We start from the raw sequence: 25,137 nt of genomic DNA on the forward strand, positions 1-25,137 counted from the left end.
GAAACAGCCAGAGACACTGCAAAAAAAAAAATTACAAACAGCCCTGGCAGGGTAGCTCAGTTGGTTGGAGTGGCATCACAACGCACTGGGTTGTGGGTTTGATCCCTGGTCAGGGCACATATGGGAATGAACCAGTGAATGCACAAATAAGTGGAACAACAAATTGATGTCTGTCTGTCTGCCTGTCTCTCTTTCCCTTTTGAGGAAAGGGAAAGGGATAGGAGGGAAGAAAAAGGGGAAAAAAAAGGGAAGAGAAAGGGAGGGAAGAGAAGGGGAGTAGAGGGGAGGGGGGAACAGCATGTGCTCTTTAGTGGGAAAGGTATAGATTTCCCACTGACAACTAACCTGGTTAAGTTACCTAACCTTCCTACCCTGTCTTACCTGTTAATGGTACTCGTCCTAAAATATTCTTGACAAATGTTACCTTAAAACATGTAAAGTGTTTGCTACATGGTACAGAAGAAGAAATGTTGATTTCCCTGTTTCACTCTCCCTTCCAAGGCAAATTCTCACAAAGGTGCTTGGGATTCCATTCTCTCCTCCCTCTTCTAGGTCCTTCCTCTGGCAGTTATCTCGCTCTACTGGTCCCTTCTCCTCCACTTTAGTATGTCAAAAACTTCCAACTTCCATAACAAACAAATGAAAAAGGTTTCCTCCTTTTTGCCCTGTTCCCAAAGCAGGGCTCTTTCCTACCCTGTACTTCTCAAACTTCTCCCATGCTCTCATTATTTATATTAACCCATTTCAATTTTGTCTGAACTCTACTATTCTATTTTTTTTTACTTAAAAATAAATATTGAACATTTTTTTCTTGAAGCCAAGGCAGAATAATAGTGACCAGTTCTATCTTGCCATCAGAAAGAGAAAATAAGATAAAATTAAATAAACTGGATAAAATTATATGAAACAATGGTTTTCAAGACATGAGACTTCAGGCAACAAAGGACAGTCATCCCTAAGAAATGAGAAACAAAGGAAGTGAGCCCAAGCGCTGCCCCAGCTTACTACCACCTTGAATGAGTTTCCGGGTCTTGGCATGAAGAGAAGAACCTGAGAGAATCCCCTTGTTGTGGAAACTGAGTGAAAGTCTAGGGCAGTGGTCGGCAAACTCATTAGTCAACAGACGGGCAAACCGTGGCTCTTGAGCCGCAGTTTGCCGACCACTGGTCTAGGCAGTTGTACAAGGCAACTTGAGTTCATTAGACTGTCAAGAGTACTAGAGAAGAGAGCAACACAGAAAGAGGAAAATCAGAGGGTGTCTCTCAACTAATGGCATATGACTGAGTAAACCACCTCAGGGCAGGGAAAGAACCATCTGAAAGGAGGAGAGAGAATCATTTTAAGCACTCAGCACAAGGCTGAGAGCTGAAACTGTTACCCCAACTCAGAATTCATGGGCTGATGGATAGAGTACACAGAAAAAACTTCTCTCAAATAATTAGCCCTATGCATTGCTCCAGACTAGGCTAACAATTCATAAAAGCAACACCCAATTAATCTGTTTCCAAGTAACTCAGAACAAAGTTCAAGAAGATTTATAAAAATACAAATATATTCTGCAGCCAACAAGTTAAAATTCACAATTTCTGGCAACCAGTCAAATATTATCAGACATGCAAAGAGGAAAGAAAACAAAACTCATAAAAAGAACAAACAATCAACAGAAATTCAAGACATATCTGACACAGAACTTATTATTAGCAGAAGAGAACACTAAAACAGTTATTAAAGCATGTCCCATATGATCAAAATGATAGACAGGAAAGTTGTAAAAATTATTTAAATCAAACTTCTAGAAATGAAAACTACAATTTCTAAAATGAAAATAGACTTATATATTAATGACAGATTAGAGACTGGGAAAAAAGATTAGTGAAATTAAAGGCATAAATATAGAATAGATCAAAAAATAAAACAGAGAACAAAAGGAATGTGGGAAAATGAAAACGGCACTGGGGTCAACTTCCAGCAATCTAAAAATGGGCAACTTGATTTCTCAAAGGAAAGGAGGGGGTTGGGGGAGGAATGGAAGAAATAATGGCTGTAAACTTACTAAACCTGATGAAAACTATAAATCCATAGATTTAGGAAGACCAACAAAATCAAAGCATGAGACTCATGAGGAAAGCCATCCCAAACTGCTCAAAACCAAAGTGAAAGAAAAAGAAAAAAATCACAAAAGCCGCCAGAGAAAATGATGTCATACATAAAAAGGCAAAGATAACAGATTTTTCATCAGAAACATAAAAGCAAAAAGTCAACGGGGAAACATCTCTAAAAGTAGTGGAAGAAAAAAAAACTGTCAACCTAGAATTCTACATGTGGCAAAAATGTCTTCTTAAAACCAGGGCAAAATAAAAATGTTTTCAGACATACAAAAATTGAAAAATGCATCACAAAGACCTATAGGCAGAAGGAAAATTATAGATTAAAAAAATGTGGATCAACATAAAGAAATGAAGAGCACTAAAGATGGCAACTATAAGAGAAATATATGAGCTTTTCTTATCATTTACATTTTTTTGAGATAATTAACTCTTTAAACAAAAATAGTAACAATGTATTGTGAATTTACAATTATATGTAAAAGTAAAATACATGACAATAGCATGAAGGCCAGCAGGAGAGAAATGGAAATATATATAGTATTGTAAGAGTCTTACACTACATGTGAAGTAGCATAATATCATTTGAATGTATCATATAATAAGTTAAAGCTGTATACTTAAAGTCCAAAGCAACTATTAAAATAACAAAACAAAAGCAATAGCTGATAAGTCAACAAAGGTGATGAAACTGATCCATTAAAAAAAACATTCAATCCAGCCCAGCCAGTGTCTCAGTTAGTTGCGTGTCTTTGTGGTGCTATGCACTGGTAGTTCGTACGTACACACACACACACACACACACACACACACACACACACGACGGTAACATTAATAAAAAGAAAGCTGGCATGACTATTTTATTATCAGACAGTAGATTTCAGAGCAAGGACTATCACCAAGGTTAAAGAAGGTTATTTCATAATGAATGATAAAGAGGTCAATTTATCAAGAAGATACAATAATCAGTGTTTATACAACAAAACAGAGCTTAAAAATATATGAAGCAACAACTGACAGATTTACAAGGAAAATTAGGAAAAGTCCAGAATTATAGTCAGACTAACAATATCCCTCTCTCAATACGACTAGGATGAACTCAAAGTAATTATGCTGACTAAAATATAACAGATAAAAAGGAATGCACACTGTATAATTCCATGAATTTAAAACTCTAGAAAATGCCAAAAAAAAAAAAAAAAAAAAAAAAAACCACCAAAAAAAAAACCAAACCCAAAAACTAACATATAGTGACAGAAGAAAGACATCAGCAGTTCCCTAGGAATTGAAGGGGTGTATTATCTTAAGATAGAATAGAGGTCTGGTTACAGAAGGGTACATGGAACTCTGGGGAATGACAGCTAAATTTTATATCTTGATTGTGGTTATAAATTCATGAGTATATACCTATGTCAAATTTTGCCAATCTATACACTTAAATATGTGGGGCCTTTTGCCAATCATATCTCAATAAAGCTGTTTAATGTATTATATAAAATAATCCATTACTCAACAGGCATGCAACAGCCTTAGAGATAAAGCATTGAAGAACATGGACACAGGATTCATCAATACAGAACTCATAGTCTTCCCATAGAAAAGAAATCGAATACTACTGAGACAGTCTATGAAGTAGCAGGTATTATTGTGACAGTACAGATTCTGAAATGTAGATTCTAACTCAAGAAAGGAATCTCTAAGTAACACATAAATCAAGAAGAAAATATGCAATATGAGTTAGCTAGGTAAAATATGGGGATGGGGAAACACATTTACTGAATAAAGTTTCTAGGGGGGAAAAAATCTATAAGATAACTATCCAGAAATAGAAAAAGACAAAGTGACATATACTGTTTACACAGCAGCGGAAATTTTAGAACCATTTAATGACACCACTTAAGACAAGAGAATAAACCCCCAAGGTCTTTGGGTCCAGGGACCATATCTTCATCCTCCCATCCTAAATGCAGAGCTTTCCCCATACTGACACTGTGCTGAATGAATGTAAGTTCCTTGGGTTAGTGTAAAAGAAGTCAAGCTGTCAGGAGGAGCTCCTGAATCACACCTCACTCTCTCTAGAGATAATTTTTAAAGGAATTAACCTCTTTTTCATCCTCCACCTCTAGTAAATAACATAAGTCCCTCCATGTGAACTTTGTAGAAGTGTTAAGCTGGTCTCCCTGTTTCCATCCCTCTCACTGTCCAAATTTAACCTTCACAGAGCCGGAAACCCAGGCATGTGTCCTAACCAGAAATCAAACCTAACTTCCTGGTTCATGGGCCCATGTTCAATCACTGAGTCACAACTGCTGGGCTACATGACAGTTTTTAAGAAACATCTCCAGCCGAAACCGGTTTGGCTCAGTGGTAGAGCGTCGGTCTGCGGACTGAAAGGTCCCAGGTTTGATTCTGGTCAAGGGCATGTACATTGGTTGCAGGCACATCCCCAGTAGAGGGTGTGCAAGAGGCAGCTGGTCAATGTTTCTCTCTCATGGATGTTTCTATTGTAGCTCTCTAGCTCTCTCCCTTCCTCTCTGTAAAAAAATCAATAAAATATATTTTTTTTAAAAGAAAAAAAGAAGGAAAAAAAAAGAAACATCTCCACTTGGCAAGTTAAGAAGTTGAGCTTTTTATGGCAGATGAGCTTTATTTTTATTGAAAGGCCCCATGAAGAAATCTGGGGAACAATGCCAAGAGAAAATCCAAAAGACAAACAGTGCCCTCACCTATCTTTTTAAGTCCTGCCCCCCTTTCCCAGGAGATTTTTTCCTCCTGTCCTTCACTCACTCAACTTATTGAGCATCTGCTATGGCAGTGGTTGGCAAACTCAGTAGTCAACAGAGCCAAGTATCAACAGTACAGCAACTGAAATTTCTTTTGAGAGACACATTTTTTAAACTTAAACTTCTTCTAACGCCACTTCTTCAGAATAGACTTGCCCAGGCCGTGGTATTTTGTGGAAGAGCCACACTCAAGGGGCAAAAGAGCTGCAGTTTCCCGACCACAGTGCTATGCTAAGAGCAATGGCAGAGTAGCGAGTAAAGGAGAAACACCTCACAGTCTAGTGTAGGGGTGTCGAACTCAATCAGAGAAGGGGCCAAAATCTAAAATCCAGCCTAAATCGCGGGCCGAATGGTTTACTGAACAGTCATAAACTGTCATTGTGATGGAAACGCAGTGGAGTGCAGTGATGACAGCGCAGTGTGGGCCACATTGCAAGGCCTGGCGGGACGGATTTGGCCCGCGGGCCTTGTGTTTGACACATGTGGTCTAGTGGAACGAACGTATTAAATAATACAGATTTAGCCGAAACTGGTTTGGCTCAGTGGATAGTAGAGCATCGGCCTGCGGACTGAAAGGTCCCAGGTTTGATTTCGGTCAAGGGCATGTACATTGGTTGCGGGCACATCCCCAGTAGGGGGTGTGCAGGAGGCAGCTGGTCGATCATTCTCTCTCATCGATTTTTCTAACTACTGTGTTTCCCCGAAAATAAGACATCCCCTGAAAATAAGACCTAGCGCAACTTTGGGAGAAAAAATTAATACAAGACACTGTCTTATTTTCGGGGAAACAGGGTATCTATCCCTCTCCCTTCCTCTCTGTGAAAAATCAATAAAATATATTAAAAAAATAATAATACAGATTTAAAACTATGATTGTACTGCCTTATGGAGAATGGAATGACGGTGCCCAAAAATGAAGACAGGAAGGATAGTCAAGGAAGCTACTATAGTTCAGGTAAGAGATAACTGTGATTTAGACAAGGATAGAGGCATGAAGGAGCCAAAATCTTCCACTGGATTTGCTGACAGATTGAACAGAGGGGTTTAATGAAGAAATAACTCCATCAACATAAGCAAACTACACAGATCTGCACTAATGGTCCCAACTTTTTATGCCTCCCCGGGCCTATGCCATTTGGTATGCGGTTGCTACAATTATTCTAGAGGTGACTATATGATTTGCTTACTTTAGGCCAAAGGTGTGCCGAGCCGGCACAGCCAGGTTTGGTGAGCCTGAGAGGGGGCGGTGAAGGATTGAGAAAAGACAGAGAAGAGAAAAAAGCTGGGTCTGGATGGGATGCGCTAAGCTCTCCAATGGAGACAGCACCACAGCCTGAAAACCATGTCTTTATTTTATAGCCAGATTCCAAGAGGCAAAGGAAGGGCGTGGTTACAACACTCTGGTGAGTTTCCAATCTACTCAATGACATGCACCTGATCAAGCTTTATTTACTTGCTGCACCTCCCACAGCCCACATCACTCAGCCACGTGGGACCACAGGTTCCCACCATAAGGTCAAGCTTATGACCACAGCCTTTGGCTATCATTGTGCTGGGAGGGCTTTGCCCTCCAAACTAGGACTTGCACGTGGTTTTGCCACGAGAGGACCGTGGCCTCTCATTAGTCCCAGGCTTGAACCTGTCCAAACGCTGTAGCCGTTCTCCACACAATGGGACAACAGCAAACTTATTCCAAGCAGTAGCTTGAGAAAGTGTGCACTGCTACTTGTCTCTTGGAGTAAGCCTGGACCAGCCGGCTAAAGAATGAGAGATCGAGTGGAGCAGAGCTAAGTGGGGACCATCTGAGATAACCTTAAGCCAGTCTGTGGCCAGAGAACCCCCAAACATAGGAAGTCCAGCCAAGATGAGCAGAGACACCTAGCAGAGCCATAATTGAACAAAAATAGAACCACTTACCTGATCTGTAGACTTATGAACAAAAACAGAGGGAGAGAGAGAAACATCAGTGATGAGATTCACTGATTGGCTCCCCTGCAGGGGATTGAGCCCACAACCCAGGCATGTGCCCTCGACAGGAATTGAACCCAGGACCCTTCAGTCCACAGGCCGATGCTCTATCCACTGAGCAAACATGCTAGGGCTGGGATGACTTTTTAAATGCATAAACTAACTTAACATGGTGGTCCCATTTACTGATAGGGAGTGGAAAAGAAAACCAAGCTCATTGTATCAACTCTTACCTAACCTCCAACGTTCAACTTAGATCTCGATTCCTCCGGGAAGCTTTCCCAGATCTCCCAGGCTGGTTTGGAAAGATTAAGTACTACCATTACGTTCTGTACATATCCCAACCACTGCCTTACCACATTGTTTTATAATTATCTGTTTACTTTTCTTCCCAACTAGATAATTGCACTTGAGGAAGGGAAAGAATAGAGCGCCAAAAACATCTATCAGCTGCCTCCTGCACATCCCCCACTGGGGATGTGCCTGCAACCAAGGTACATGCTCCTGACCAGAATCGAACCTGGGACACTTTAGTCCACAGGCCCACGCTCTATCCACTGAGCCAAACTGGTCTGGGCGATAATTGCACTTTTATTTTACAGACTGTCATGCTCATCTTGATGTTCTCATGTACCATAAAGCAGGGTCCCAATAGATGTTTCTGAATTTTATAAATGAATTAAAACACATTACTTATTGGACACTATCAAATCTATGAACTGTAGATCAGTATTTCTCAAAGTGTGATCTACAGACAACATGCGCCAGAATCAGCAGGGGTGTGTATTAAAAACGCACATCTCATCTCTGGGCTCTCTATCCTCAATGAAAATACCATTCTTTCTATCCTCAATGAAAATGCCATTTTTCAACTTTTTTATTTTTATTTTTTAAAGGTCACGTGCTGACTATCTGGCCTGCTACAGATAAACACAAGTGGTCGTTAAGAAGTATGGGTACGAAAATCTCGACTCTTCCTCACAATTTCCTAGAGCAGTTCTCTACAAACCAGTCCCCTTCTTTGGCTAATATCATCCAGGTAACTGAACATGCTCAGAACTACAATAGTTTCCCCCTTTTTAAGAAATGGGTCCGGCCGAAACCGGTTTGGCTCAGTGGATAGAGCATCGGTCTGCGGACTGAAAGGTCCCAGGTTCGATTCTGGTCAAGAGCATGTACCTTGATGGCGGGCACATCCCCAGTTGGGGGTGTGCAGGAGGCAGCTGATCAATGATTCTCTCTCATTGATGTTTCTAACTCTCTATCCCTCTCTTTTCCTCTCTGTAAAAAAAAAAAAAAAAAAAAAAAAAAAAAAAAAATCAATAAAATATATTTATTTATTTTTTTAAATGGGTCGGACTCGGCCAGAAGCAGCAGGAGCTGGGGGTCCTCCAAAGAGGGGGGACTTCTCCACGCACAGGTTCCCAGAAGAGGCTCCAGGGGAAAGCAAGTGCTGAGCTTTCTCCGCAGCCAGGGCCAGGCCAGGCTAGGCCAGGCCGGGACGGACAGGCGGTCTCGGCCGGAGCAGCCTCTGCGTGCGGGGCCCCGGAGCCCGGCGGCCGAGGGGGTCCCGCCGCAGAAGAGCTGCGAGCAGGTGGCTCCCACGAAGGTCCGGGATGGACGTCCTTCTCCAGAATCCGCCACCCCCGTGCCCGCCCCAGCCCGACGGGGCCGTAAGGAAGGGCCCCGGGTCAGAAAGGAAGAAACATGCGGGAAGGGGCTGGCCCTCGGCACCCGAAAGGGAATAATAAGGAAAAGAGTGCAAGGGGACCCCGCCGCCGCTTCCCACCTGCTTCTAGTTCCAGCTCGTAACAGGGCAGCGGCTCGAGGGAGAGTTTGTAACCCTCGAAGCGGGGATCCAACAGGGGTCTCTTCACCCGCAGCGAGCAATTAGCGGCCACCTCCATCGCCCCCCAGGATCCTAGCGGCGAGAATTAATAAAGCTCTTGTTGAAAGGTCCGCGCTTCCCTCCTCGTCGCGCCGAGGCTGGGAGGCGGCTGCGTGGTTCCCATCCCACTAATCACCGCGGTGCAGCAGCGTGCCTCCTGGGAAATGTAGTGCCCGCGAGAGAGCGTCGACGACGGTGGCATGCCGGGATACGTAGTTTCTAGAGGGCGCCCCGCCAAAGCGCGACAGTAAGGAGCTGGACTCTCTTACCCAGAGGGCCGAGCGGCCAGGAGGCGGCCCGCGCCGGTGAAAAGAGTCTCACCTGATAGGCAGGGCGGCGAGGCCCCGCCCCGGAAATGCGTGTGCTAGCTTTCTGTGTGCTTGGGCGCCCGAGCTACTGAGGGTCTAAGTCCGGGCAGCCGAAGAGTGTGGTAGGTAACGGTCGCCAGCGCAAGGGTCATTTCGTCGCTGGGAAGGGACGGCCCTCGCCCGCGGTGATGGTGGTGAGCTATGCCCGTGGTCCTCAGGGCCGGGACCCGGGCCCAGCCCAGGCTCCTTCCCGATGTGCTGTCTTTTCGTTATAGCTTCCCCGACCCGCGCTCGCGGGCCTGTAGGGCTCTCCGACTGGGCGTGCTCCGGAGTTGGCCCGGAGCCAGTCCTCGCTTTGTGTTCTGGCTCCTCCCCTCCCGCCTCTCCGCTGTCTCCGCCCCGTTTTCTCTTTCCCCCCACCCCCCCACCCCCCCTTGGGAGGGATTCCCCCTAGCGCCCTGGTTTTTACCGGTGAGAAAACTGAGGTCTTTTTTTTTTTTTTTTTTTAAAGAATGGACTTGTCCAAGGTCACTATCCGTATTTTTTTTTAGGGGCCAAAGGCGAGATGAATTATGAGGTTCCATAATTCTGGGGATGCTACAGGACTGGACCTTAGAGAATTGTTTTCGAAAAGGTTAACCTCCCAGGTACAGAAGCAAGCATGTTCTGTTCCTTGCTCAACCCCTGCTTTTTCCATTGCACTTGGGGAGGAAGAAAAAAAAAAGAGAGAGAAAAAAGAAATTTCAACTCTTGAGAAGTCCCTGCCGGCCTGAGTTTTCCTGCAGGGCACATGCATGGCAGGCAGCAGAAGCCGTCTGGAGTGACTGACAGGCTCAGGGGCGGACGGAATGTCAGCTGGTTCCAAGTTTCCCCAGCCTGGCCTCCTCTCTCTTCTTGCTGCACCATTTTGGTTTGGGCTGCCTGTTTTTACTGGAAATCGAGAATTTTCCAAGTTGGGGATTAGTTTGGGATTTGTTTTCTCCCACCAGCAGGCTTTGATCGAGAGCAAAAGCACAAATATACACACACACAAAAAAAGACTTGACAGCTAGCTTAGCCGTCCTGATTCTGGATACGTCCCTGGTGAGAAGCAAAGCACTTACAATCTTAACCTGGAAATTTATTCTTTTCACCAACAGTGCTTAATCTTCTATTTAATATATTTTATTGATTTTTTTTACAGAGAGGAAGAGAGAGGGATAGAGAGTTAGAAACATTGATGACAGAGAATCATCGATCAGCTTCCCCTTGCACACCTCCCATTGGGGACGTGCCTGTGACCGGAATCGAACCGGGGACCCTTCAGTCGGCAGGCTGACGCTCTATCCACTGAGCCAGATCGGTTTCGGCATTAGTCTTTTACTGATTGATCCTTAGCCTGTGTTAGTATGGCTTCCCCAGAATTTGGAACAGAAATGATTACCTGTCCGTAATAATGAGCTGTTCAAGCGTTTGGGGGCGGTGTCGAAGCCACCAGGGTTCAAAATTACTGTCATGACTTTCTGCCTCAGTTTCCTCATCTGTAAAATGTAGATGATGTGAATGATGCTTACATAAGACAATAGGTTCTGGGAGTTGAATGAGTTAAAAAAAACAATAACAATGTGTTAGCCCAGGACCAGGCACATAAGTGTTTAGTAAATGTTACAATACGTGCTACTTACAGACTCATTTTAATAAAGGGTATATGGGAGAAGGGAGCTATTGAATAAGTTTGTCCGTATGCCTCCTTGGGATGCAGTAATGACATTGTTAACACATTGTTGGTATTTATCGCCCCTTCAGTTGATAGAATGTGATAGGTGTGGAGGTGCTTGCCTAGAGGATTTAGGAGGAAATGCTTTATTAGTGTTCTATATCTGAAAATACGTGTTGATGTTCAGGTTAGCAAGATGAACAAAGATGCGCAGATGAGAGCAGCGATTAACCAAAAGTTGATAGAAACCGGAGAAAGAGAACGGTAAGTAATATAGACTGTGTGAGTAATTACACCTAACACCTTTAAATTACAGTTACGTTATATACAAGAACCTAAATATGAAGGAATGAAACTGATGTCAGTGGAAAGAATTACAGAAAAATAGATTGTCAAAAGCTTCCCTTCCTAACATCTATAAACCATAGTTAGGCCTATTCAGTATTGCAAGACTTAGAGGGAAGTGATGTAGAAAGATAAACAAGAAATGACTCAGAGATTGTATAATAGCAAAAAAATTCCTAAATAACTGCAGTTGGAGACATAATGATCCCACTCTTGAATAGGGGAACAGCATAATAGAATCAGTATTAGTTACCACGCTCTTTTTTAATACTCATCCAACGATCTGAAACATTCCTTTTTTTTTCCTCCTAATCTTTAGCTACTTCTAGCTCATCTTTCAAGTCTTAATTTAAATATTTCTTTTGAGTATCTCTTAACTCCCAAATACCTTGGTTGTATCGTGACCACCTACTTAGCTAGTTTGTATCCTTCAATATAATCTTAAGTTACTTGACAGCAGAAATACAAGTGTATATCCAGTATCACACCTAGTTCTTAATTGGCCAAGTAAATATTTGAAAAAATGAACGCAAACGTTTGCAAGTACAAAGGAGAGGCTGAGGAATCAAGAAAGGCTTCCAGAAACAGGATGATTGATGAATTGTGAGATAAATATATGTAGGGAACCTGCGGGGTAAGGTGATCAGTTAAGATCTCACAGAACTGTAAAAGGCGTACTTCAGCTGGGGAAGAAGGATTAGTTTTTCAAGCCAGAGGAGTAGAGTAGACAATCTAGGCAGATGGAACAATGTGCAGAATCACAGCTTCTGGGGAAGTGCAGGATTAAAGCTAGGAGGAGATAAAGAGTATTCGCTGTGTGGACTGGAGGAGTAGACTTTGTATAAGATTTTTTTAGTCGAAAGTGATAGAAACTGGCTTAACTAATGGAAATACATAAGCTCTTCTAACCGAAAAGTCTAGAGCTTAAAATTGCTTCAGGCACCGCTGGATTCAGGCACTCAAAAATTATTGTCAACAATATATCGTTCTTTGCCTCTGTGCTCTGCTTTCCTCTGTGTTGGCTTTATTCTCAGGCAGGCTCTCCCTACAGGGATTAGTAATTCAAAATGTATAGCCCTCTGGCTCAGACTGCCTTCCTCCTAATAGTTTAATAAAGAACTGCCTTGATTACCGTCTTTCTTAGGTAATAGGCCAGTCATGATCACCCTTGCCTCAGTCCCATGTCCATCACTAGAACCCTACCCAGATTTCCACTGAGAGTGATAGAGGTTTTTTGTTTTTTTTGTGTGTTTTGTTTCTTCTGTCAAAGAAAAAAAGGGGACAGGAAAATGGGTGGTGGGTTTGCAAAAACATCTGTTGTTGATTTTATCCTTGGCTGCTGGGAGGCATTAAAAGGTTTTTTTAAGGGAATGACTAGATCACATTTGCACTTGAGGAATGTTGTTCTGGCAGTGTGGAGCATAGACTGGAAGCGTTAGCGACAATACAGAAGATTGTATTGGGTTAAAAATGAAAAACAGTAAAATGGAAAGGAAAACTAGGTTGTGGTTTTTTGTTTTTTTAAGTAAAATCAGAAATGAGGAAGAAGGTGGAAACTAGAAAGGTGCCTTGGGAAACAGAGCTTAGTATTGGCAGTAATGAGTGTAGGGGACTATGTATTTGTTTGTTTATTTCATGTGGCTTAGTTACTGAGTGTCTACCACATGCCACGTCCTGCTAAGGTGCTGAAGTGATAGTAGTGAACAAAGCGAAGTCTGTCCTTTCGTGGAACTTGCATGCTAATGGGGGAAAACAGACAAGAAATGTCTAATGTGTCAGGTAATGATGAGTTCTAGAGGGAAACCAAAGCAGAGGATAATGGGGTATGTTATTTTGGAGAGAAAAAACAGGGCTTCACTGATAAGAGATCAGAAGGATATGAGGGAGATGGATGGACTCCAAGGTCCCAGGATAGGAACTTTTTGGCATTTTGAGGAGCACACGGAAGCTAATGGCACTGAATAAACTAAAGGGGGAAGGAAGAAGGGCACAGCTGGGGAGAGGGCAGAGCATGGAGGCCCGTTTAGGCTATGGTAAAACTTGAAGTTGATTCAGGGTAAAGTAGGAAGCCAATGGAGAGATTTGAGTGGTGGGAGGAGAATGGAAGTGTGCAAGGAGAAAGAGCAGGGGAACAAGTTACGAGGCTTTGGGAACAATGCAGTCTGTAATAGACAAGGTGGTAGCTTGCACAAGGGCAGAGATGATGAAAAACATGGGTACAGGTACGTATTTTAGAACTGGAACCAGTAGGATTTGCTCATGGGTTGGATGTGTAGTGCAAACAGAGTTGCGGTGAAGGACGCTGCCAAGTTCTAGCCTGAGGAACCGGAGGAATGGAGTTGCCCTCGTGACAAGGAGAACAGGTTGAGGGTGGAGAGAAGCGTGAGTTGGGCTTGAGCCCTGTACAGATGGAGTGACCTGATTAAATAGTGAGATGAAAATGTCCCATGTGGAGATACAGGAATATTGAAAGAAGCGGTTTGGTTTGGAATATGACATGTTTTAAGCTGAGAAATAAGATGATTTAGGTTGAAGACTGAGGATTTTTTAGAGTGGGTATGAAAAAGGAACAGAAAGTACTGATAAACTATTTTATTACATCCATGATGCCGTTAGTTGCAATATACACCTTTTTTTAAACCAGTAAGAAACAAGAAAACCCTGCTCATTAAATTATGATAGGGCCCTGGCCAGGTAGCTTGGTTGGTTGGAGCGTCTTCCCATAAGCCAAGGTTTCAGGTTTGATCTCAGGTCAGAGCATATACAAGAATCAATCAATGCATCAATTCAATGGAACAATAAATCTCTCTTCCTCTATCCCTCTCCCTCTTTCCCTCCTCCTTCTCTCCCCTCCCTCCCTTTTCTTCCCTCCTTTCCTTTCCTCTCGTCCTACCTACCTAGCTCTCTAAAAATCAATAAATAAAAAAATTTAAATGATGATAGGCATGCCATTTACTGAATCGTTAAAGTGTGTGTGTAGAGGGGAGTGTTAGATTCATGAAATACATAATTGATGTATTAGGTCTAGTAATAATGTCGTTTTCTAATACTTTTTTAAATCGAATTTATTTAAACAATACAACAAAATTTAATCAACAATATAGTTGCCGTTGTTTTCTACTACTTGTGCCCAATGCTCAGGAAGCATTTTAATCCCTCTGTTGTAAAATTCTTGTGATTTTAATGCAAAAAATTCAGTCAATGCATTTTTGAGGCATTCTTCATTATTAAATTTTTTTCCAAGAAGAAAGTTTTGCAAAGAACGAAACAAATGGTAATCGGAAGGGGCAATATCAGGAGAATATGCAAGTTGAGGGAGAACTTCCCATTCCAACTGGCGCAGTTTTTCAGCAGTGATTCTTGCAGTATTCGGTCGTGCGTTATCGTGGTGAAGAATTACGCCCTTCGATTAATCAGCGCGGGTTCTTTTTCTCTTAAAGCTTGGGCTAACCTTTCCAATTGGGCACTATACACTGCACTTGTAATGGTTTGGTTAGATGGTAAAAGTTCATAATGAAGAATTCCTTTAAAATTCCACCAAACACACAACATCACTTTTTTCGCATACAAGTCAGGTTTTGGCGTGGGCTGCGGAGCCTCATTTTTGTCCAACTATTGAGGCCGCCTTTTCAAATTAACATACAGCACCCATTCTTCATCTCAGGTAACAATTTGCTCTAAAAACGGCAAACGGTTTTGACGAGAGAGGAGCGAACTGCAAATTGTGACTCTTTGATTACGGTTGTTGTCGGTCAACTCATGAGGAACCCATTTTCCAAACTTTTGGACTTTGCCAAGTGCACGGAAATTGTTTTTTGTGAACAATTTAAAGTTGTCGCAAGCTCTTGTTGGGTAATTTGAGGATTTTGCACCAAAAGAGCTTGAAGAGCTTCTTGATCAAAATTGGACACACGGCCTCGACCACTCTTGTCATCTAACGAAAAATTTCCCTCGCGAAATTTCTCAAACCAACACTGGCATTTTCTGGCGCTAACTGCATCTTGACCAAGAGCACTACAGATGTTTTTTGCAGCCTCACTTGCTTTTCTTCCTAATTGGAACTCGTAAAGCATGCAGTGCCAAATATGCTCTTCATCCGCCATCTTCTTAGCCCTAGTTTTGCAACAAAAACCAAACCAAACACAAACTTTTTCAAGCAAAACTTGTTAATTGCACTTCACATGTTCTGTAGATACCACGTGTTTGAAGGTTATGTCAATACAAGTCAAGCAAGATTTTAAACGAATGTTTAAAAACGACATTAATTATTACTAGACCCGATATCATTTATAAGGTTAATGGAAAAAGGGAGGGGGGAGTCTTTGAGATAGAGAGAGAAATAATAGGGAAGTAAGAGAATTGAAGGATAAGAATTTGTAGTCAAGGAAGGGATTTTGGAGTTTGAAGATTTCAGAGGTGCAGCTGCTCCAAGCTCAGCTAATACCCTCCAAAAGTGTAGCACCACAATGTTCCTGTTGGTGGAGGGAGGTAGACAGGGAATAAGAAGGCCAGAGTCGAGTTTCTTGAGAAGTATTGTGCCCCATCCTCTTCATTTTACTTTGCTGGTAATGAAAAGGGGGCCTTGTCCCCACAAGATCAAAGAACTATTTAAATATTTTGCAATAGAACCAGGATCAGGACATGGTTGAAATTTTATGACTGGAAAGCAGGAAATTTTTAATTGAAGGGTTGAACTTGTGATTGAAACATTCCTATCTGAGATACTGCACATTGTTGTAGTTTAAATTGAAAACACTTTTTTTCCTACAGCCTCAAAGAGTTGCTGAGAGCTAAATTAATTGAATGTGGCTGGAAGGATCAATTGAAGGCACACTGTAAAGGTAATCAGTTTCATTTAGAAGATAAGCTAATTCCATTGTTCTCGATGTTGGTTTGACGTTCACTAGAAAAATTAGTCAGTATTTTAAAGGTATATAAGTGGTCAGACATAATTTTAAACAAATGGAAAATTGATTCTTATAGTGATGATTTCCTCCTCTCTGTGATACAATGTAGACCTAATTCCTAAATTTATAGAAATTTTGTGTGTATTTCTCTCAAAACAAGTGAAGCAAAATTTTCTATGGCTTTAAAATATAGAATCTCACTTTTTTCAGTGTGCCTATCCAAAGTGAAACATTCCTTATTCCTAACATGTTTTAATTTAACCAACTGAGTACTTTATGGTTGTTAGGTACTTAGGAATTATCTCTCTTGTCTTTAACAGTGTTATTTTGAAAAATTCATGTTAAAAGCTCTTAGGGAATTATACTTTCTTGAAATGTAGAATGGGGATTTGTTAAATTGCTTAATGTTGATGATGATACCATTAGATAGATTACACATGCACTGTGATGAGCCTCCTTTCTGGCTCAGCTTTTAGTATAATAGCATTTTGGTTATTTTTAATGATTTCCCATTGTATTGTAATGGTTTCTACAGGTAATAATGATAATCGTGACTATTTATAACATTAGCTAATTATGACAAATTAGTAAAAGCATAGACTTTGAAGTCATACAGCTCTTCACTGGTAAAAGACTAGAGCTGTATTTCAACTCATGTTTGGATGAGTTATTTAATCTTTGATCTTCAGTTGCCTCATCTGTGCAGCGGGAAAAATGCCCAGCCCATTTAATTTTGTGAATATTAAATGATGTAAAGCATCCAGCACACAGTAGGGGTTCAGTAAATGTTAACTACTTTCCCTCTTGTTTCTTTTGGCCCAGACTAGAGAAGAGAAAGGAGCAAAGGAGTTTTGTATTTTCATCTTGGGCTATGAAGTTTTAAATTGGACACAAATAATAGCTTTTTCCCCCTCCACAAACTTAAGAGCTAGTATAACAGTGAAATAAGATCTGTGCAGCTATAAATTTCTAGCTTTTTATAACTGTTAGATTTGACCTTATCGTTCAAATTCTTTCTGTGCTATATTTAAGTTAAAATTATTTACCTGAGAGATGAACAGGCTTTTATGATATTATCTGGTGAATACTTAATGTGTTTAAAGTTGAATTAAATATTCATTAAAAAAGAAGTGTCCTCTTTTTTTTTTAAAAGACCAATCTGTACTCTAAAAACATGATCTTAACCCTTCCTCTATGAAAATCTTTCTTACAGATAATGATTTTAAATGATATGATTTGTTTTTTGCTTTTGCATAAGAGGTAATTAAAGAAAAAGGACTAGAACACGTTACTGTTGATGACTTGGTGGCTGAAATCACACCAAAAGGCAGAGGTAAGGAATACAAATTGTGTGAAAGGAAACATGTGCTAAAGACATGACTTTTTCTGTCGTGCTGGCTCAGCTCTTCCTTCTTCCCACAAGGATAAACAGCTTTTCCAGAATCATTTGGAGAGTTGGTGTTCCCTCATTAGGAACAATTATAATTGTCTCCCTGCCTCCCTAGCATGGTTTTGAGTAACAGATGAAATAAGAGGTGTGAAATGTTTTTGCACTCTGAAACAGTATACAAAGAAATTGACATGATTGGTAAGAAAGACATTTTTTTAAAATATGGGATCTTGGAGAGGTAAATATACCTGAAGCTAAGATTTATAAACTATTAAATATGGCCTGACTTCACTTAATATTTAATAATTCAAAGTTTTACTCCTGTCCGTGAGTCATTGCTCTATTGCTTTGCTTATTAAAAATAAACAAAGCTCTGTCTTCTTGAATGTCTAATTAAGAATGTAGTAGCGCCATAACTTCATGTTCAGGGTAACCCATAATTAAGATTCACACTGTAACCACCTAATTTCTCCCTTTACTGCCTTGTTTACAGCAGGCAAAGGAAAGAAAGAAGTATGTTAACACTGACGTTATGTAATAAATATTGTCAGGAAACTACATTATGTGGTTATCTCAGATGAACCTACATTTCCCCCCCATTTACTTTGAGAAAGTTTAAGTGAAACCAGGTAAATTAGATGATCTATTGTTTTCTCACACAAAAATAGTAAAAACAATTTAAGTGTAAATAAGTAAATACGTTTGAAAACTATTCTTAGAAACTACTAGTTCTCTGAATTGCTTACCTGTTAGGAAGGAGCTAGGAATCCTTTGGTCCTTTCCATCATATCTTTTGGCCTAGTTACAGCTACAGAAACCTGACCTTTTCTCTACACATATCTCAGAGAAAGAAAAATAAAACCAACAGTACGTATTGTTTTACCCATTAATTTATATTTTAAAGTGATTTTGCCTAAATTTGTTTTTTTATTTTTCTTCAGTAATTTATGCCTAATTTGTTAACATTACTTAGGAACCGGTTATACAGGCTAGAAATTGCTCCTCCTTCAACACTGTTATCTTGGACATAACAGTTCTTTGTAGCTCCCCTGCAAGAAAATGAGTAAAGGAAGAAAAGAGAACTGAAAATAAATCTGTTCTCTTAGTCTTTATTGTGAAGAGTAGAAGCATTTTACTTTTTTAAATATACAGTAAAATTGACCTTTTTAGTGTGCAGTTCTGTGACTTTTACACATGTATGAATTCATATAACCACCACTCCATTAAAGCAATCCCTTTGTATTCATTCACACCCTATCCCTACCCCAAGGCAAAGCATCTGTTCTCCATCACCTAAAAGTATATTTAATAAACATATTGATCACATTTCCAGTGGACTTGAATTAACCATGCAACCTCTCTTTCTAGACAGGCTAAAACTAAACAATTTATAGAGGAGTATCTGAATCATCTGATTTATGTACTTATTTCTGAAATTCTTATAGAAATACTTAACTATATCTGAAGCCTTCTATTTCCTCTGAGTACAAGATATAGCATTAGAAGTGTTAGTTAATCCTCTATTGTCCTTATTTATTAGGCAATTAGAAAAGGAACAGTAATATAGATTTGTTTATTGAAATTTACAAAGCTAGGGCTTTTTTTTTTCTTTTCATTTTTTGTTTAATAATCCAAATAGTACAGTCACATGGTTTAAATTAAAAAAGTAAAAATACAAGAAATGTAACCACTGTTGTGGTTTTTGCTTCTTTGCTGAGTCAGAGAGTATGTGCATTTATTTCTATAAAATATTGTCAAATTACCTTCCCAAAAATGTTGGAACAATTTATACTCCCACCAGCTAATATGAGAGTGCTAGTTTTTCCCTCAGTCTTGCCAACACAGTATATTATTAACCATTGGATTTTAGCCAATCTGATTGGTAAAACATGTTATCTGAATGTGGTTTTAATTTTCATTTCTCTTGTAAGGTTTATCCCCTCGTATGTTCAAGAACTGTGTGTTTCTCCTATTCTTCATCTCCTGTGCTCATTTTTCTAAAGCCCGCTGATCTTTCTTATCAAATTGAAAAAATTTTAGAGTAGAGAGATTAGCCCATTTCTGTAAAAGTGTTTTCCCAGTTTTTGTCTTTTGCCTTTGTTTACAGTGATTTTGATCAAGCTTATTAAGTTGCTTTTCCATTTGAATTACATTTACCAATCTGTTATAGTCTCTGTGTTTTAAAAAGGCTGTTTTTCACTTTGTTTAAAGAATTTTCCCATGTTTCTTCTCAATGTTCCATTTATTTTGTTATTATTTCACTCAAATAATAATTGAAAATATACTTTATTTTTTCAGAAGTTTATCTAATTTGTTATTAAAGCTTGTGAGGGTATCTACAAAATGAATTATAAATAAATTTTAGATCAGTCATCCTGAAAAAAAAACATCAAGTCTAAAATTGGCGTATATTCATTGGAATCTTCCTACTCTTATATTTTTATTTTTATATTTCAGCCCTGGTACCTGACAGTGTAAAGAAGGAGCTTCTACAAAGAATAAGAACATTCCTTGCTCAGCATGCCAGCCTTTAAGATTGAATTAGATTGTGTTGTTTTGTGGTCTTATTTCTGAAAGTAAAACTTGCCATAAATTAGGAATCGCTTTCCCCAAATAAAATCCTTTTTTGTATGATGGTATACAGTTTTCGGTAATGATGTATACATTGTATTGATTTTTTTTCCCCTAAATGTGTTATTTTAATAAATATCTCATGAATGAGTTTGAAGTTTCCTTGGATCTTGGAATAAGTGGGACTTTTCAACAATGCACCAGATTTGTTGAGAGAAAAAGTCATCAAGTAATATACTTTGTTAAGTATGTACATGTTTCTATGCTAACAACTGAGGAGAAGTAAGCTGCCTCTTCTGATTGTCAAAATATGGTATGTTTCTCTTGAATCCCTATACTATTTTATAATACATGTCCCATCTTGTACTACAGTTGTCTTATTTGTTATATACCAAGAGTTAGGACTGGGTCTTACTCATCTTTATGTGCCTTCCTTATTCCTCAAAGAACTTACCATCCTATTGGAAGAGAGAACATTTGCAAACTGGCTTCATCCCAAGCTCCTCTCACATATCTACTCATCTGAACTTTGAAAAACAGAAACTCTAAATTACATCCCCACATACTAAGGTCAAGGAAGAACTTAATGGGAAATAATCTGCACCCATAGCTTTACTCTGACATCAAGATTGCCAAATCCAATGGACTCTTGTCTGTACTTGTGTGACCTCTGCTGGAAACAGAATGTTGAGCATCCCGCCACTGGAACTTTCCTCCCACTCCTCACAGTGTTTATTCCTACCACTGGAAGCTCCTTCGGTTTCTCGTGGAGTACCTTGTGCTGTATGGGACTGGAAATAATGGCATTTCTTAGGGCTTGCTCATGGGCCCTCTGCCTGACTAATGATATGCTTTTCCTGGGGAAATCCCAGGAAACAGGTCGGACCGTGACTTCAGGTACTAACAGGTCAATAAATTGTAAATTGCATCACCAAACCAGACTTCAACCCAGCCTCCATACCCGTATGCCCACCTGCTATGGATGAGCTTCCTTGGATGTTCCATGAACACCTCAAACTTCCCACCTAAGATAGTGACTTTTTCCCTCCTAGTAACTACCCCTGCTGTATTCCTTAATGTGAGCAGTACCTCCCAGACATACGTATTACCTCAGGGGCATGTTAAAATACTGACTCAGAAGGTAAGGTGTTGCACAAGAGTCTATTTCTGACAATCCCAGTCACTGTTTATGCTGCTGATCGAGGACCACTTTGAGTGGGAAGATTGTCAGGTGTCCTCTCCCTGCCCTCTTAACTGCCTTAGTTCAAGCTCGAATTATTGCAGTAGGCATCTAATGTCTCCTTGCTCTAGTTCTCCATGCATCCTCCAGTACCTTCCACAGTTGCCTAAGTGACCTTACTAAAATTCAGGCTTGGTCAGTTTATTCCCCTTCTTGAAACCTCAATGGTTTTTCCTGGTTTGCAGGGTAAAATTTCACACTCAGCCATAGCACCTATGCCCTCTTGATCAGATGTTTACTTATTTCTCTAGTTAAAGAGTTCCCCAAAATATCAAGTTGTTCATCCTTAAATGCAGTTGAAAGTTCACCAAGCTAGAAAGCCCTTTTATCTCTTACTTGGCATTTCTATTTGGATTTAGATTTCCCACTGTTGCTTTTCTATCAGAAGCACCTGTGCATAATTTTAATACAATAGTTTTAGAGCTTGTGCATGCATGCATTTCCTAGAGTGGATGGGTCTCTCGCCCTCTCCGCCCCCCTCCCTTTTCTCTCCCTCTCATGCTTATTTGTGGGTGAGCAAAATAAGAAATGAATGAACACAGAAGCACAAAAGAAAGTAAAAATACAATTGAGAATGTTTGAAGAAGGCCTTCACATTAGTTTTTGGTTCAAGTTCCACAGGTACAATTTTACTGTCTGATATTTTAAGTATGGCCTTGGAACCAACTAGGCTTAATTTTGTAAAATGTTGAACCTAAGACACACACAATCATAAAACCTACCCCAAAGAGTTTTTGTTTCATCTCATAAAGCAATGATCTAAAGTTAAATGATAGTTATATTCATCATTCTGCTAACCCTTTATCAAAAAAGAAACTAATGGTACAGAGGAAATGTTAAAAACTGGTAGTTTTTGTTTTACAGTATTGTATATAAAAACAAACAAAAAATTGCTCATAGCAATGCTATTTTAATAGTTCAGAACAAAATATAAGGAAAAGTTGCAAAAATATTTTGAGATGGAACAAAAAAAAATTTTGAATTGAAAATACAGCAATTGAAAGTACTGAAAAGCATAGCTTTAAAATGATAGTGCCAAGAATTCCCCCCACCATCTCTAGGTGGTTATGGGGGGCCATCTAATAAATGTCTTGTAGTTTGCATCTAGAACCATTGATATCTTTCAAATAAACAAACTTTGTGAACATCTTGACTCACATCATTGATTCATGTTAACCAAGAATACATTCTTTAAATATCTTGCAACCTTTCATTCTCAGTGTTGGAAATTCAATAGGAGATTATTGTTACGTGCCTGCATTGGGTGAGTAAAATACTAATTAGGGTTAGTATAAGCTTTTTTAAATTGGGATTAGAAGACCCAACTAAATTATTTAGGTATTCACTTTGCTTTGGCATCACAAGTATCATTTGGCTGAACAGTGCCAAGCGAGGGCCTGGGTGATGCTCGCTGGGGACTGGTAATTGGATATGGGACTTTTCATAACTTGATAAAAGGCTCCGTCCAACTCAAGAGAATTGTGACAGCTGCTCAGTAGCTGATGTTGGAAGTGATCCAATGTGTGCGTTTGTGTTTTAACCCTTCTTGCAAATTGCTATCTCATGTTACTCGGTGACTTCATAAAACCCTACATATTTACCATTAGAAACCACACAGGGTCATAGGATGAATCCACCAAGAAAATTAACAAGCGCAATAAAACAATTCGAGTTCTAGACTCAACTATGACACTGAATTATCAGGTAAGACTGCCTCTTCTGCCTCAGTTTCCTCATCTGCATGTTAGATCTGATAATGCTGACCTGGCAAGAATTAAGATAATTTTAAAACTGTAAATATCATGATAGGGTAGGATTATGGATAAAAAAGTAATATGGATACTCATAAAAAGCAATATGGATTAATTTTACTCCTAGGAAGAACTCTAAAAATACGTATTTATGTGTTTTCTAGATTTATATAGTTATATAAATTATACTTAGTGTGGAAAATAGCTGCTTTTGTTTTCCAGGAATTTGTAGATAATATTAATTACCATGAGACTTACTGCAAAAATAAAGATGACCGACATTACTTGATTGGAATTTAATAAATACCATATAATAGCACTTAGCAGGGAGGTTTGAAACTACTCATTTTCACCCACATTCTACTTACTATAAACAGTTTGTCACAGAGGAGTTTATCTTTTGATCCCATTTATCTTTTTATTTTACTTTGATTCTAATTGCATAACAGAGTTAATTCCTGATAATTTTTTTTTAAATGAATGAATGAATAAATGAGATGAGGGAAAGAAATTTGGCATGTGCCAGTTTATTCCAGACTTTTGAGTTATACATCCTTGGTGGTTCTGCTTGTCAGCCACCAGGGGACACTTGAAGCCTGTATTTTCAACCTCTCTGGAGGAAATGGGTCATCCCAACAGGCCTAATTCCAGCTCAAGCCAGGCAGCTTCTTCAAGATGAAAGTGTTATTGAATTAGAACTTAATTGTGAGGACCTCAGAACGTGCTGCTGTTATAAATTAAGGTGAAGCTACCAGTGAGATGCAGATATTGTTTTACTTTCCAAAAGCCAATTCACTGATGCCGGAAGCCAGTTAATTTAAATAGCATACACCCATGACTGATATATTTCTATTTCAGCTACTTTATAAAAAAGAAAAAGAAGAAGCAGAGTAAATTCTTAATAAAACGTTAAATAAAATAACTTCCAGTGTCTAGTTCTTTGTCATTATGCTCCCCTTTCATGCAAGGCCCTTTTAAAGGAATAATATTCATGTTTTCCTTTTTTATACCATGTCACTGTGCATATATGTATTTTTTACGTGTATAAATATAGAATTATATAGTGCCCAAATCATGTGGGCATTCAATGAATGTTGGCTTATGATGACAATGGTGAAAAAAGGCAATAATTGAAAGTAGACAGAGTCTCTGCTCACGGTATAATGTTGCTCAGGAAATAGTTTTGAGTACAAGAGCTGGTGCCAGTACTTACCACATCTATAAATGCTTTGGCTTTGTGCCTAGGCTCACCAGAAGGAAGGGGTGATAAATGGCTTTGTTACTGTATACCTTCTCATTTCAAAATTACTTGTTGAGGGCACACCTTTGAGAACGTATCCTTCCCAGATAGCTTCTTACACTGGGTTTCACAGGGTAAGAAGCTCAAAGTAGAACAATGGAAATAGAGATGTTGGTGAAACCACAGCCCACCTGATGTAGCGGTACCCGTTGTGTTACTTGGGGAGCATTAAGTCTGGCACACATAATTTGTGAGCGAGTGCACTGGTTCTCAACTCAGTTTTACCATTAATGTGCTTAATGACTTCTCCAGTCACTTACATGTCCCATGTGACCACACAACTCCTGTCTTCCAGGGATGCTCGGAGGTAATAACGTATGAGAATTGTGGACACTCTTCTTAGGAAGTATGATGTAAAGTCTAAGTGATGGTCAAGGACATAAGTCCTTATGTACTTCTCTTATCAATAGTGCTCACAAATAGTTTTGTGTATGGGACCTAGCTCCCACATTTTTATCCCCTCTATAAAACATTGGGTTTTCATGCCAAAATCGATTTGGCTCAGTGGATAGAGCGTCGGCCTACTGACTGAAAGTTTCCCAGTTCAATTCCGGTCAAGGGCATGTACCTTGGTTGCGGACACATCCCCAGTAGGGGGTGTGCAGGAGGCAGCTGATCGATGATTCTCTCTCATCAATGTTTCTAACTCTCTCTTCCTCTCTGTAAAAAATCAATAAAATATATTTTTAAAAACACACAACCACAACATTGGGTTTTCAGCAGACATAGTGAAAAAACACAGATGTATTCCCTGCCCATCTACATTTTCCATATTTCTTACAAAATTTGTTCACTTTTTAGAGACTCTGTAGAGATTTCCAGTCCACAACTGACCCCGTTTCATCACCTGTCCCTTCCTGTTCTTGCTTCCCACCATATCCGTTT

General features: G+C 39.7%; 2 protein-coding genes and 1 long non-coding RNA gene across 7 annotated transcripts in view; 1 reads left to right on the forward strand and 2 right to left on the reverse strand.

Annotated features, from left to right (window-relative positions):
- The window catches only part of NUDCD1 (NudC domain containing 1), a 60,513-nt gene extending 51,305 nt beyond the window's left edge, over positions 1-9,208 (reverse strand). The window contains exons 1-2 of one of the 3 annotated variants that reach the window (XM_036436799.2): positions 9,066-9,208; positions 8,646-8,777 (exon numbers count right to left, since the gene is read on the reverse strand). In XM_036436799.2, the coding sequence (XP_036292692.1) occupies positions 8,646-8,763 (118 nt within the window). In that variant the 5' untranslated portion in view covers positions 8,764-8,777; positions 9,066-9,208. Of the gene's footprint in view, positions 1-8,645; positions 9,007-9,065 lie in introns of those variants that run through there. The other 2 variants (XM_036436798.2, XM_036436800.2) reach the window with 2 other exon arrangements.
- Positions 754-6,785, reverse strand: LOC118718214. The gene is made up of 3 exons (XR_004987719.1): positions 6,358-6,785; positions 2,050-2,052; positions 754-764 (listed from the first exon to the last, which is right to left on the reverse strand). It is a non-coding gene; the product is annotated as an uncharacterized LOC118718214 (long non-coding RNA).
- On the forward strand, positions 9,073-20,112 carry ENY2 (ENY2 transcription and export complex 2 subunit). 3 transcript variants are annotated; one of them, XM_045581386.1, is made up of 6 exons: positions 9,132-9,246; positions 9,604-9,699; positions 10,936-11,012; positions 15,864-15,934; positions 17,259-17,333; positions 19,848-20,112. In XM_045581386.1, the coding sequence occupies exons 2-6, from the start codon at positions 9,625-9,627 to the stop codon at positions 19,922-19,924; spliced, it is 375 nt and encodes a 124-aa protein (XP_045437342.1). In that variant the 5' UTR covers positions 9,132-9,246; positions 9,604-9,624; the 3' UTR covers positions 19,925-20,112. The 3 variants fall into 3 exon arrangements, with proteins under 3 accessions (XP_036292702.1, XP_036292701.1, XP_045437342.1); XM_036436809.2 differs by lacking the exon at positions 9,604-9,699 and having other exon boundaries at positions 9,073-9,174; XM_036436808.2 differs by lacking the exon at positions 9,604-9,699 and having other exon boundaries at positions 9,109-9,246.
- Positions 20,113-25,137: the final 5,025 nt, after the last annotated feature.

Source organism: Pipistrellus kuhlii, unplaced genomic scaffold, assembly GCF_014108245.1.
Source record: "Pipistrellus kuhlii isolate mPipKuh1 unplaced genomic scaffold, mPipKuh1.p scaffold_m20_p_14, whole genome shotgun sequence".
In the NCBI taxonomy this organism is placed as follows: Eukaryota; Metazoa; Chordata; class Mammalia; order Chiroptera; family Vespertilionidae; genus Pipistrellus; species Pipistrellus kuhlii.